The sequence below is a fragment of the Bombus fervidus genome, chromosome 2 (assembly GCF_041682495.2).
Source record: "Bombus fervidus isolate BK054 chromosome 2, iyBomFerv1, whole genome shotgun sequence".
Taxonomy (NCBI): Eukaryota; Metazoa; Arthropoda; class Insecta; order Hymenoptera; family Apidae; genus Bombus; species Bombus fervidus.
In genome coordinates this window covers 2,696,481-2,712,665 of record NC_091518.1, presented here as the reverse complement: position 1 = coordinate 2,712,665, position 16,185 = coordinate 2,696,481, and the positions used below count along the sequence as shown (strand labels likewise).

Here is a 16,185-nt window from a genome sequence, read left to right as displayed (position 1 = left end):
TTTTACCACCGTCAAAATTATTCCATCACGACGACTAATAATATATTACCTTTTATTGACACCTATTTACAATTATTGTAAAAATGTGCGTATAGAGATCGATAATTACATGGACGGTATATTTTGAAATTTTTGTAATTGTTTTTTGTAATCGTTAAAAATCCTCATCCGAATGATCTAGCTTACTAACGGCTCGTTTTTCTTGTCCAACCTTCAAATCAAAATTCCCAATTTCTGGTCCTCCTACAGAGTCTAGAATATCATCATCATCGTCGTCATCGAGATCACCATCGATCAACAAATCACTGTCACTATCTAGCGAGCCACCACTGTCATTTGATTCTTGAATGGTTCCTCTCTGACGTCCAGACATACTTCCATAAATACGACGCTGTGATATTTGTGTTCTCGATGATCGACCAGCTATTGTATTATAAACATGTTTTAATAGTTATTATATTAATTTTCTTAAAGTAATTATATATTATAACAAGCTCTTAAAAATGTTGAGAAGAGAACTGCACTATATTTTTACCTGATTTCAATCGACTACTTGGTGTTGTTTTCTCGGTATTTTGTTTTTCTGTATCAGCGAGAGGAGGCGGAGGTTCTTGAAGATTAATAGGTAATATGGAATCATTTCCTTCCATTATACTTTCAAAGTTAGCGTCTTCTGCCCTCATTTTTTCTAATTGTTTTCGTGTTGCTTCTTGCCTATTATGAGTTGAAAAACATTATATTATGTTTTCTGCATAGTAAGTATTAATTTTTATTATTTATGTATGTACCGTCTTTCAAATCTTTCTTGTTCTGTCTTAGCTGCATCTTCATACAGATGTTCAAGGTATGCAAGATAACGAAACTTTTTAATGTAGTCGTCATATAAAACTCTTAACTCAACTTCAAGTTTCTCAAATTCCTCCATGAAAGCTGGGCGTACCTTTCTTAATGTTTGCAATCTCTTTTGGTTTCTGTCAAGCTCTGCACGTCGTCTTTCGATTCTTGTATCCAAACTTTGCTCTGTGTCCTTTAATCATTACAGAAATTATAACAGAACATTTAGAGATTAGAGAAATTACTAAAGAATATTTTAACATTCCAAGAATAAAATAAAGAGGTAGTAATACCTTAACATTCTCAATTTGTTTTTTGGTGTCATCAATTTCTTTATGTACATTTTCTATGACACTTTTCAAGGCCATCTCAATTTCTGTGATGTCAAATTGTCTAGCAACTTTTGAGTTACGAATCTCTCTGAGATCAACTTCACGACCTAATAAGTCAAAAAGTGATGCACCAGTAACAGTCAACTGACTGGCTAACTGCCTAGTTGATTTCAATTCATTTACTTTATTGGAAATGTCAAAACTAACTGTACTAAAATTATCATCAGACATTATACTGTTATTAATACTATTATTTTGTGCATCGTATAGTAATGTGGCTACTTTTAGTAATTCTTTTACAGCATAGCCATCAGCTTGGTATAATTTTTTTGTATTTAATTTGACATTTGTTTTTAAAGCCTGTATTAAAATCATTTGACAATGGTAAATTTCAATATAAAAATATAAAAACAACATAATATAAACAGTACAATATTAATTCACTAAAAAATACAAATATTAATTTGCTATTTTTATTTTTTAATAATTGCGTTAATAAGAAGTTGATACTTCCAGAGAAACGTAAAATTAAAATTAGAAACTAAATTAAATATCTTTTCTATGCATGCTTAAAAAGTAAATAATAATGAAGAAATAAACATAGATGGCAAAAATATAAATTATAAAATTCAATGACGAAACATTTTATTTTCATATAAAACTAAATATCAAATATAAAACTAAAGAAATTAAAAATTACAAACTGCAAATTTTATTACCATAAATTCAGCAACTGCACGTATTAATGAAATACGCTCTTCTTCGGTATTATGCTCACTAGATATATCCGCATCTGGGTCAAATCTTTTGAGCAGCCAAACAAGAATTTCAGCAACCAATGGAAAATTTGGCAGTCGAAAATTTCCAACAGAAATTAATCTAGGATAACCAAGGACTCGCATCATTTCCGTAAAATCTATAAAAAAAATAAATATAATTATCGTAGAAGCATACGTTATATTGTAACATCTATTTAAAAAAAGTTGTTATGTACTTCTCAAGTCACGAAACGACATTTTTCTTCTAAAGATAAGTTTCAAATAAATCGCAATACTTTTCGTCGACTTTCCACGTTATGTTTCGATTTACGTTGAGCACGTTGTCAAGGAAACATAGAGTTTCATACATTGTGTATGTAAGTGTATTATTTTTCTTTGAATCATAGGCTCAAAAAAAGGCCTTTGAAAATATTACTCAAAATTTTGATTCATACATTTTTTCTATTTCTGTTGTAATCAATACATATCGAATTAAGAAATTTAATTGAAATTATAGTAATTAAACCATAATATATCAATTTTTTTTAAAGAATTTCAAGTTTATATAATGTAATACTTATTTATATATGTACATATGAATAATGATACATATTGGTATTCAATATTTACATCAGAATGACAATTATTAATTAATTGAATTATTTTTATCTAATGCCGATTAAATATAGATTTAAAGAAATTAATAAAAATTAATAAAAGTCAAATTAATAAAAATTAAGAAAGCCACCATCTAATATTAAAGATCACTAATATTCAAAATCATTACTGTTATAATAATACATACATATATTCTATGATTACATATTTTGTATTATATTTCATTTATTGAAAAGTATATTGTTCTATGTACAACATATAACATAAAAAAGATTAAAAGTCCATAGTAGGAGCTCCTCTAGATCGTTTGATCTCAGAATGTCTTCGTTTTTCAAAAAGTCTTTGTCTTGCTGCTCGAAGATGCTGTTTTCTTTTCATTTCCAAAGTTTCGGGAGGTATTTCTGATGGTGGTTTTGCCACTCCCCATATTATTTCTCTCAATTTTCGAAGAGCGTCAGCTAAATTTAATTGCTGAGATCTTGTTAACTCTGACTTGATTATTAAGTAACCCTCTTTCGATAATTTATTTTTATACTGTAATGATATCATTTCTAATGTGAAATTAGTACTTATAGCTGTAAAATTTGTTTGTAGTTATGAAAAATAGCAAACCTGTTCCAATAATCTATTTCTAATATCCTCTGTTAGCCACGTAGCACTTTCTACATGCAACCTTATATCTACTTTACTATTTGTGCGATTTACATGCTGTCCTCCAGCACCGCTGCTACGACTATAGGTGATATCAAGTTCTTTAATTGGTATATAGCCATCAAATTTAGCATTTGGATCATCAGGAACCTGAGAATATTATGCAGTTATATAGTAGAAATAATTCTTAATTATAAGCCTTTATATTTCATAACATATAAGATAATTTTTAAAAATTGTTCAGTTAAAGATACATGTTAATTTTATTTTAAACATAAATATAGAAAATATTCTAAACAAGGATTTGAATAAATAATTAAGAGATTTCGTACGTAAAATCAACAAAATAAAATGTATAAAATAGTAGATTCTAGTACGTTAATAAATTATAATAAACTTACAAAGGTTGGCGTAAACAGTTTTAAATTGCTTGTGGGATATAGCTTATCAAGAGAAAAAGCACTTTTATAAGCAACGGCTCTTCCAAGAATACAAAATTGATTATGCATTATATCTGTCTTAAAAATTCGAGTCCACTGTCTGCTGACAATATTCATTTTGTCGTTTCTTTAATACCATAACCTATACCGTGGTAATAACAAGCGTATCATCTGAACATTGCTACTAGCGCTACAGGTTCCAGAATCGATTCTTACAAAAATTTTTTGTAATATTTTGATATTTCGATTTCAATATGTGTTAAGTGGTCAGTGAAAGATGTTCTGTTTTGTGCTTATTTAACGCAATATTAATTTTATTTATTATGAAAAGTGCATGATATATTAGTGGTTAGTGTTCTGTTTATGTTGATTATAGTAAAGCACGTGGTAAGATATTTCAAGTAAGCAACGCCAGTAAGTTTTTCAATGTCTCAGTACTTTTTATAAGTTAAAGTCAATTCATTTTAATTCAGTTCTCAATATTATGTTTCAAATATTCTCGCATCAATAGGATAATCAGGAATGATTAATTTAAAATGATTTAGTAATATGCTAAAAACTTATTACAATTTCTTGTATATATGTACGTATGTATTGTAAGTATATATACATAAGTATTAATATACAAGGTAAAACTATAAAATTTTACGTAAAATAGAATTGAGAGAAAATAAAAATCAATAAAATAAAAACAATAAAATCAATTGAGAGAAACAGAAACCAATAGCAACTAACAAACAATAATGAGTAAATCGACGAATTTCGAAATTTGAACAACTCTGTCTTGATGATTTTACAGCCTATATTATCAAATGGCACTGTTACATTTAAATATTACTTCAGCTAAGACAGTTTGAAGTTTCCTGGAAAAAGCTGTGTCCAAAGGAAAAAGATTTCTGCCGTTTCGCCAGCATTGCAGCTGGCTTCAGGATGTCGCGCTAATACTCGGAAGATGAAGTAGTATTAAATGTAACAGTACCAAACGTAATGTGAATTGCGATAGGAAAGGGACAATTAATATATGAATTAAGACCTCTGTGATTTTGTTAAAAAACACTTTTGCTTTCGAAAAATGAAAATAATTTCAATTACTAAGTGTTCACCATTATTCATTTTTTAAACATCTCAATTAGGCATTATTCTTTTCCTAGGTTCCAAAATTGTTGGAATGACAAACTTCTTTTTTGAGATAAAATCTCTCTCGCAATTTTTATTTATAAGATTCTAGTTTTAAGATTAGTTAGTAATTTTCAAAAAGAAAAACCTCGAAAGTAATGTTTCCAAAACTATAATTCCTGCAACATATTAAATATTAAATAAGTACATTCCAAGAAAATCCCTACAAAACCCATTTCATTCATTCAATGAGTATAAAATTCAACAAGCACATTTAAACTCACAATACTATCAAATAACGATACCAATAGCACAATCATTCTCAATAATATTTAAACTTTGGGACACAGTCGTTTAATTTTTAAATTGTTCACCTTCCGAATAACGGAACAGTCAACATTTATGCGCACAGTCAGAAATGTGGCAAAATTTCATTGGTTAGCAGTGTTCATGGTGATTCAATCGAAAAAATTCTTGAAAAAATTTATGATAAAAGTTTACTCGTGATTATATATGAGTCGATACTGCTGATAGCATTGACATGAAATTGTCATAATTGTAATTATCGTAACGTAACGCGGACGACGTGCGTTTATATATTTATGATGCGACTTTTCGTATAAGTGTTGTTGGATACTATTTGATTACACGTATGTACACTAGCGTCCATAAGTGTGGTCAGTTTAGGAGTAACAGTAGATACTTAAATTTGATGAAAGCGTACAGATGAATGATGAATTAATTAATAGCAGTATTTACTATCTTTTTATGGGACTAGTAAAATATGAATTTAGGTTGGTTATTAAAGGGCATATAGCAATAATATATGTTACTATTTAATATATATTCTACTACACATATAGTACTAATTGTATCAACATTAAAAGTCTTTCTATCAGTTTAGAAGATCCTTCTTAATCTGACTTATGATTCAAGAATACAGAAATCTAAAGATAAAAAGTTTACCAAGTAACAAGATGATTCTAGAAGGTTTGATAATTACAAACACCAGCTTTACTACGATACTACATATCACATTTTAAAAATTAATATCATCGTGCCATAATGTTTTTATATATTCCATTGTACTCTATCGTATTTTATATAATCTTATGAGTCTATTCTTACATACGTAGTTAAGGTGATTATAAAGGTGAACGGTCATAATCTGATTTATCTGTAATTTTAGAATTAAAATATATCTTGAATAAAAGAATAAGCAAGTTTCTGGATATTTTTGTATGGTAGTGTATATGTATTACCACGATATGCGATTTAACGTTCTCCACTTGTTGTGATTTCGTCTACAAGGAGCATCCGATAGAACGAGCAAATAGAGAAGGAGTGGACGAGAAGGAGAAGAAATGGAAAGAATGATTGCACAATTTGGCGCATGACCGCAGCGTGGTGGAACGCGCATGCACGCACAAGCGCACGAATATGCGATTTATCTCGTATGTGTCGCGTGACAGCTAGATTCTATTTTATAGGTGACTGTGTAATTCACAATATGGTTGTCGAGTAAAATATCTTCCACGAGCCACGCGAACCTAAGTGGCTAGCGAACCTGCTTTCGCGTGTTTCATACATTTTGGTGTTGATTGTTTCAGGTTTAATGAAGAATTTTGTCAATATTTTATCTTCTAGGTTCTTTCTTTTTTTTCCTTCTTCAAATGTTGATTATTTAGATAATTAGTTGATTATTCATGTATGGTTTATTCCTCGAGAAGAGAAATAAGAGAAGAAGTCATCATACGCTAATTAGGAATTAACAAAAATCTTTATTATTATTATTAACCGAATTAAAATATAGAGGACAATACGCAGAATACACAGCAGGAATTTCATAGATCAATTTTGTTGTTTTATTAGTCTCACATGCAAATAGAATTATATAGATTTTTAATAGAAGCGTTCAGTAAATTTAAAACACGTGTAATTGGAAAATTTGTAGAAACAATGGGAAAAATATATAGCGAAAAAAACAGACATTTTTGTACAAATCATACTGCAAGGTCAAAATGACATCCAACGAATATTTCAAATGGTTTCAGAAAAGCATGTACAAAATTAATTATACGTACAACAAGTTAAATCCAAAAGTTAACTGTGGTCGTTCAATGGCGTCTTTAAATTCTGCAAGCTTGTAAAATTATTCGTAGTAAGCATGTGTTTAACAGGAAACCTTTACTTCTTCAAGTCAAAGATTCTTTTGTAAGATGTATAGCAATAATATACCGACCGCTCATCTTCTGTTTGTAAACTTGGATCGCGCACGTATAAAACTGCGAGTCAAATACTGCACAGACTACAAAAGCAGTTGTCAACTACAATTTAAAAAAGTGAAAAATATTATATACCTTATGTTCATCTAAATTAGATAAAAAAATTGTATAATATAGAATATAAAAATAATGTATAGAACTTATAAAATATAATATCTATAATATGTATATATATACCTCCTGACCAAAAAGATAGTCCAGGTGTGCTATCTTTAAATTCCCAATGACGCGTGCAAAGTTTTTCGTCTGTAACGTATAATACAAAAACATTATAAGATAAAAACAGTTCGTTGAAAATAATAAAAATATTATGAGGTTTAGTGTGTAACAAAAGAAATAGTTTTATATTCAGAACGAAATAATAGCACATATATAATACGAAAATAATAATCAACATAAATTGTAAATAACACTAATTATTTATCAAACATACATACTTATTTAATAAAAGGTACATCCCCCTTTATTTTTTATTACTTCTATTGTACGATTTGGTATCGATTCATATAGTTTCTAGATATAATTTATATATAACTATAATATAACGTATATCGTTATGTAGCATTACGTCACAACGTATAACGTTACTTGGTACTACGCTATAAAGTATAACGTTATATACAATTATGTTATGACGTATAACCTTATGTAGTATTACGTTATAACGTATAACGTTATATACTATTATGTTATAAAATATAACGTTATATGGTATTAGGTTATAACGTATAACGTTATACAGTACTACCTTCTAACGTATAACGTTATATAATATTACGTTATAACATATAACGTTATATGGTATGACGTTATAACTTTTGACGTTGTATGGTATTACGTTATAACGTATAGCGCTATATGGTATTACGTTACAACGTATAACGTTATATACTATTACGATATAACTCATAACGTTATATGGTACTAGGTTATAACGTATAACATTATATAATATAACGCTATAACGTATAACATTATAAACTATTACCTTATAACGTGTAACATTCTATACTAGTACCTTATAACGTGTGACGTTATGTAGCATTACGTAATAACGTATAACGTTATGTAGCACTACGTTATAACGTATAACGTTATATACTATTACCTTATAACGTATAACGATATGTAGCATTACGTTATAACGTATTACGTTATGTAGCACTACGTAATAACGTATAACGTTATGTAGCACTACGTTATAACGTATAACGTTATATACTATTACCTTATAACGTATAACGTTATGTAGCATTACGTCATAACGTATAACGTTATGTAGCACTACGTTATAACGTATAACGTTATGAAGCACTACCTCTATAACGTATACCGTTATATACTATTACCTTATAACGTATAACGTTATGTAGCACTACGTTATAACGTATAACGATATGTAGCACTACGTAATAACGTATAACGTTTATGTAGCACTTCGTTATAACGTATAACGTTATATACTATTACCTTATAACGTATAACGTTATGTAGCATTATGTTATATCGTATAACGTTATGTAGCACTACGTTATAACGTATAACGTTATGTAGCAATACGTTATAACGTATAACGTTATCTAGCATTACGTTATAGCGTATAACGTTATATACTATTACCTTATAACGTAAAACGTTATCTAGCATTACGTTATAACGTATAACGTTATACACTATTACCTTATAACTTATAACGTTATGTAGCCTTACGTTATATAGTATAACGTTATATACTACTACCTTATATCGTTATACGTTATATACTGTTATCTTATAACGTTATACGTTATATACTATTACCTTATAACGTGTAACGTTATCTAGCATTACGTTATAACGTATAACGTTATATACTACTACCTTATATCGTTATACGTTATATACTGTTATCTTATAACGTTATACGTTATATACTAATACCTTATAACGTATAACGTTAGCTAGCATTACGTTATAGCGTATAACGTCATATACTATTACCTTATACCGTTACACGTAATATACTGTTATCCTATAACGTAATACGTTATATACTATTACCTTATAACGTATAACGTTATCTAGCATTACGTTATAACGTATAACGTTATATACTATTTCCTTATAACGTATAACGTTATCTAGCGTTACGTTATAACGTATAATGTTATATACTATTACCCTATAACGTATAACGTTATGTAGCATTACGTTATAACGTATAACGTTATGTAGCACTACGTTATAACGTATAACGTTGTATACTATTACCGTATAACGTATAACGTTATGTAGCATTACGTTATAACGTATAACATTATGTAGCACTACGTTATAACGTATAACGTTATGTAGCACTACGTTATAACGTATAACGTTATATACTATTACCTTATAACGTATAACGATATGTAGCATTACGTTATAACGTATAACGTTATGTAGCACTACGTAATAACGTATAACGTTATGTAATAATACGTTACAACGTATAACGTTATGTAGCACTACGTTATAACGTATAACGTTATATACTATTACCGTATAACGTATAACGTTATGTAGCATTACGTTATAACGTAAAACGTTATGTAGTACTACGTTATAACGTGTAACGTTATGTAGCACTACGTTATAATGTATAACGTTATATACTATTACCTTATAACGTATAACGTTATGTAGCATTACGTTATAACGTATAACGTTATATACTATTACCTTATAACGTATAACGTTATGTAGCATTACGTTATAACATATAACGTCATATACTATTACCTTATAACGTAATACGATATGTAGCATTACGTTATAACGTATAACGTTATGTAGCACTTCGTTATAACGTATAACGTTATGTAGCACTACGTTATAACGTATAACGTTATATACTATTACCTTATAACGTATAACGATATGTAGCATTACGTTATAACGTATAACGTTATGTAGCACTACGTAATAACGTATAACGTTATGTAATAATACGTTACAACGTATAACGTTATGTAGCACTACGTTATAACGTATAACGTTATATACTATTACCTTATAACGTATAACGTTATGTAGCATTACGTTATAACGTATAACGTTATATACTATTACCTTATAACGTATAACGTTATGTAGCATTACGTTATAACATATAACGTCATATACTATTACCTTATAACGTAATACGATATGTAGCATTACGTTATAACGTATAACGTTATGTAGCACTTCGTTATAACGTATAACGTTATGAAGCACTACGTTATAACGTATAACGTTATATACTATTACCTTATAACGTATAACGATATGTAGCATTACGTTATAACGTATTACGTTATGTAGCACTACGTAATAACGTATAACGTTATGTAGCACTACGTTATAACGTATAACGTTATATACTATTACCGTAAAACGTATAACGTTATGTAGCATTACGTTATAACGTATAACGTTATGTAGCACTACGTTATAACGTATAACGTTATATACTATTACCTTATAACGTATAACGATATGTAGCATTACGTTATAACGTATAACGTTATATACTATTACCTTATAACGTATAACGTTATGTAGCATTACGTTATAACGTATAACGTTATATACTATTACCTTATAACGTATAACGTTATGTAGCATTACGTTATAACATATAACGTCATATACTATTACCTTATAACGTAATACGATATGTAGCATTACGTTATAACGTATAACGTTATGTAGCACTTCGTTATAACGTGTAACGTTATGTAGCACTACGTTATAACGTATAACGTTATATACTATTACCTTATAACGTATAACGATATGTAGCATTACGTTATAACGTATTACGTTATGTAGCACTACGTAATAACGTATAACGTTATGTAGCACTACGTTATAACGTATAACGTTATATACTATTACCGTATAACGTATAACGTTATGTAGCATTACGTTATAACGTATAACGTTATGTAGCACTACGTTATAACGTATAACGTTATATACTATTACCTTATAACGTATAACGATATGTAGCATTACGTTATAACGTATAACGTTATATACTATTACCTTATAACGTATAACGTTATGTAGCATTACGTTATAACGTATAACGTTATATACTATTACCTTATAACGTATAACGTTATGTAGCATTACGTTATAACATATAACGTCATATACTATTACCTTATAACGTAATACGATATGTAGCATTACGTTATAACGTATAACGTCATGTAGCACTTCGTTATAACGTATAACGTTATATACTATTACCTTATAACGTATAACGATATGTAGCATTACGTTATAACGTATTACGTTATGTAGCACTACGTAATAACGTATAACGTTATGTAGCACTACGTTATAACGTATAACGTTATATACTATTACCTTATAACGTATAACGTTATGTAGCATTATGTTATATCGTATAACGTTAAGTAGCACTACGTTATAACGTATAACGTTATCTAGCATTACGTTATAACGTATAACGTTATACACTATTACCTTATAACTTATAACGTTATGTAGCCTTACGTTATATAGTATAACGTTATATACTGATACCTTATATCGTTATACGTTATATACTGTTATCTTATAACGTTATACGTTATATACTATTACCTTATAACGTGTAACGTTATCTAGCATTACGTTATAACGTATAACGTTATATACTACTACCTTATATCGTTATACGTTATATACTGTTATCTTATAACGTTATACGTTATATACTAATACCTTATAACGTATAACGTTAGCTAGCATTACGTTATAGCGTATAACGTTATATACTATTACCTTATACCGTTACACGTTATATACTGTTATCCTATAACGTAATACGTTATATACTATTACATTATAACGTATAACGTTATCTAGCATTACGTTATAACGTATGACGTTATATACTATTTCCTTATAACGTATAACGTTATCTAGCGTTACGTTATAACGTATAACGTTATATACTATTACCCTATAACGTATAACGTTATGTAGCATTACGTTATAACGTATAATGTTATGTAGCACTACGTTATAACGTATAACGTTATGTAGCATTACGTTATAACGTATAACGTTATGTAGCACTACGTTATAACGTATAACGTTGTATACTATTACCGTATAACGTATAACGTTATGTAGCATTACGTTATAACGTATAACATTATGTAGCACTACGTTATAACGTATAACATTATGTAGCACTACGCTATAACGTATAACGTTATATACTATTACCTTATAACGTATAACGTTATGTAGCATTACGTTATAACATATAACGTCATATACTATTACCTTATAACGTAATACGATATGTAGCATTACGTTATAACGTATAACGTTATGTAGCACTTCGTTATAACGTATAACGTTATGTAGCACTACGTTATAACGTATAACGTTATATACTATTACCTTATAACGTATAACGATATGTAGCATTACGTTATAACGTATTACGTTATGTAGCACTACGTAATAACGTATAACGTTATGTAGCACTACGTTATAACGTATAACGTTATATACTATTACCGTATAACGTATAACGTTATGTAGCATTACGTTATAACGTATAACGTTATGTAGCACTACGTTATAACGTATAACGTTATATACTATTACCTTATAACGTATAACGATATGTAGCATTACGTTATAACGTATAACGTTATATACTATTACCTTATAACGTATAACGTTATGTAGCATTACGTTATAACGTATAACGTTATATACTATTACCTTATAACGTATAACGTTATGTAGCATTACGTTATAACATATAACGTCATATACTATTACCTTATAACGTAATACGATATGTAGCATTACGTTATAACGTATAACGTTATGTAGCACTTCGTTATAACGTGTAACGTTATGTAGCACTACGTTATAACGTATAACGTTATATACTATTACCTTATAACGTATAACGATATGTAGCATTACGTTATAACGTATTACGTTATGTAGCACTACGTAATAACGTATAACGTTATGTAGCACTACGTTATAACGTATAACGTTATATACTATTACCGTATAACGTATAACGTTATGTAGCATTACGTTATAACGTATAACGTTATGTAGCACTACGTTATAACGTATAACGTTATATACTATTACCTTATAACGTATAACGATATGTAGCATTACGTTATAACGTATAACGTTATATACTATTACCTTATAACGTATAACGTTATGTAGCATTACGTTATAACGTATAACGTTATATACTATTACCTTATAACGTATAACGTTATGTAGCATTACGTTATAACATATAACGTCATATACTATTACCTTATAACGTAATACGATATGTAGCATTACGTTATAACGTATAACGTCATGTAGCACTTCGTTATAACGTATAACGTTATATACTATTACCTTATAACGTATAACGATATGTAGCATTACGTTATAACGTATTACGTTATGTAGCACTACGTAATAACGTATAACGTTATGTAGCACTACGTTATAACGTATAACGTTATATACTATTACCTTATAACGTATAACGTTATGTAGCATTACGTCATAACGTATAACGTTATGTAGCACTATGTTATAACGTATAACGTTATGAAGCACTACCTTTATAACGTATACCGTTATATACTATTACCTTATAACGTATAACGTTATGTAGCACTACGTTATAACGTATAACGTTATGTAGCACTACGTAATAACGTATAACGTTATGTAGCACTTCGTTATAACGTATAACGTTATATACTATTACCTTTTAACGTATAACGTTATGTAGCATTATGTTATATCGTATAACGTTAAGTAGCACTACGTTATAACGTATAACGTTATCTAGCATTACGTTATAACGTATAACGTTATACACTATTACCTTATAACGTATAACGTTATGTAGCACTACGTTATAACGTATAACGTTATATACTATTACCTTATAACGTATAACGTTATATACTATTACCTTATAACGTATAACGATATGTAGCATTACGTTATAACGTATAATGTTATGTAGCACTACGTTATAACGTATAACGTTATGTAGCATTACGTTATAACGTATAACGTTATGTAGCACTACGTTATGACGTATAACGTTATATATTATTACATTATAACGTATAACGTTTTGTAGCATTTCGTTATGACGTATAACGTTATATACGATTACCTTATATCGTTATACGTAATATACTGTTATCTTATAGCGTTATACGTTATATACTATTACCTTATAACGTATAACGTTATCTAGCATTACGTTATAACGTGTAACGTTATATACTATTACCTTATAACGTAGAACGTTATGTAGCATTACGTTATAACGTATAACGTTATATACTACTACCTTATTACCTATAACGTTATGTAGCATTACGTTATAACGTATAACGTTATGTAGCACTACGTGATAACGTATAACGTTATGTAGCACTACGTAATAACGTCTAACGTTATGTAGCACTACGTTATAACGCATAACTATTACCTTATAACGTATAACGTTATTTAGCTTTACGTTATAACGTATAACGTTATATACTATTACCTTATATCGTATAACGTTATGTAGCACTACGGTATAACGTATAACGTTATGTAGCACTACGTTATAACGTATAACGTTATGGAGCACTACGTTATAACGTATAACATTATATACTATTGCCTTATAACGTATAACGTTATGTAGCATTACGTTATAACGTATAACGTTATATACCATTACCTTATATCGTTATACGTTATATACTGTTATCTTATAACGTTATACGTTATATACTAATACCATATAACGTATAACGTTATCAAGCATTACGATATAACGTTTAACGTTATGTAGCACTACGTTATAACGTATAACGATATGTAGCATTACGTTATAACGTATAACGTTATGTAGCACTACGTAATAACGTCTATCGTTGTGTAGACCTACGTTATAACGTATAACTATTACCTTATAACGTATAACGTTATTTAGCATTAAGTTATAACGTATAACGTTATATACTATTATGTTATAACGTATAACTTTATGTAGCATTACGTTATAACGTATAACGTTATGCAGCACTACGTTATAACGTATAACGTTATGTAGCATTACGTTATAACGTATAACGTTATGTAGCACTACGTTATAACGTATAACGTTATATACTATTACCTTATAACGTATAACGTTATATAGCACTACGTTATAACGTATAACGTTATATACTATTACCTTATATCGTTATAGGTTATATACAATTATCTTATAACGTTATACGTTATATACTATTACCTTATAACGTATAACGTTATCTAGCATTACGTTATAACGTATAACGTTAATTACTATTACCTTATATCGTTATACGTTATATACTCTTATCTTATAACGTTATACGTTATATACTATTACCTTCTAACGTATAACGTTATATACTATTACCTTATAACGTATAACGATATGTAGCATTACGTTATAACGTATAACGTTATGTAGCTCTACGTTATAACGTATAACGTTATATACTAGTGCCTTATAACGTATAACGTTATCAGGCATTACGTTATAACGTATAACGTTATGTAGCACTACGTTATAACGTATAACTTTATGTAGCACTACGTTGTAACGTAGAACGTTATATACTATTACATTATAACGTATAATGTTATGTAGCATTACGTTATGACGTATAACGTTATGTAGCTCGACGTTATAACGTATAACGTTATATACTAGTGCCTTGTAACGTATAACGTTATCAAGCATTACGTTATAACGTATAACGTTATGTAGCACTACGTTATAACGTATAACGTTATGTAGCACTACGTTGTAACGTATAACGTTATATACTATTACCTTATAACGTATAACGATATGTAGCATTACGTTATAACGTATAACGTTATGTAGCTCTACGTTATAACGTATAACGTTATATACTAGTGCCTTATAACGTATAACGTTATCAAGCATTACCTTATAACGTATAACGTTATGTAGCATTACGTTATAACGTATAACTATTACCTTATAACGCATAACGTTATTTAGCATTACGTAATAACGTATAACGTTATATACTATTACCTTATAACGTATAACGTTATGTAGCGT

General features: G+C 28.8%; 2 protein-coding genes across 2 annotated transcripts; both read right to left on the bottom strand.

The window, feature by feature from the left end:
* Window positions 1-35: 35 nt before the first annotated feature.
* Window positions 36-2,604, bottom strand: Cluap1 (clusterin associated protein 1). Its single transcript, XM_072022339.1, has 6 exons — window positions 2,161-2,604; window positions 1,886-2,082; window positions 1,128-1,526; window positions 789-1,027; window positions 536-714; window positions 36-423 (listed from the first exon to the last, which is right to left on the bottom strand). The coding sequence occupies exons 1-6, from the start codon at window positions 2,180-2,182 to the stop codon at window positions 155-157; spliced, it is 1,305 nt and encodes a 434-aa protein (XP_071878440.1). The 5' UTR covers window positions 2,183-2,604; the 3' UTR covers window positions 36-154.
* Window positions 2,605-2,676: 72 nt separating this feature from the next.
* LOC139998086 (large ribosomal subunit protein mL62) lies at window positions 2,677-3,801 on the bottom strand. The gene is made up of 3 exons (XM_072022343.1): window positions 3,595-3,801; window positions 3,155-3,343; window positions 2,677-3,076 (listed from the first exon to the last, which is right to left on the bottom strand). The coding sequence occupies exons 1-3, from the start codon at window positions 3,748-3,750 to the stop codon at window positions 2,816-2,818; spliced, it is 606 nt and encodes a 201-aa protein (XP_071878444.1). The 5' UTR covers window positions 3,751-3,801; the 3' UTR covers window positions 2,677-2,815.
* Window positions 3,802-16,185: the final 12,384 nt, after the last annotated feature.

Excerpts from the sequence above, each read along its gene's own strand:
- Cluap1 (XM_072022339.1), bottom strand. The coding sequence starts at position 2,182 with ATGTCGTTTCGTGACTTGAGAA. Across the intron at positions 2,083-2,160 it reads GTCGTTTCGTGACTTGAGAA|ATTTTACGGAAATGATGCGA; the intron begins GTACATAACAAC and ends TTTTTTTTATAG. Across the intron at positions 424-535 it reads AAGTAGTCGATTGAAATCAG|CTGGTCGATCATCGAGAACA; the intron begins GTAAAAATATAG and ends ATAATACAATAG.
- LOC139998086 (XM_072022343.1), bottom strand. The coding sequence starts at position 3,750 with ATGAATATTGTCAGCAGACAGTGGACTCGAATTTTTAAGACAGATATA. Across the intron at positions 3,344-3,594 it reads AACTGTTTACGCCAACCTTT|GTTCCTGATGATCCAAATGC; the intron begins GTAAGTTTATTA and ends TAATATTCTCAG. Across the intron at positions 3,077-3,154 it reads GAAATAGATTATTGGAACAG|TATAAAAATAAATTATCGAA; the intron begins GTTTGCTATTTT and ends ATATCATTACAG.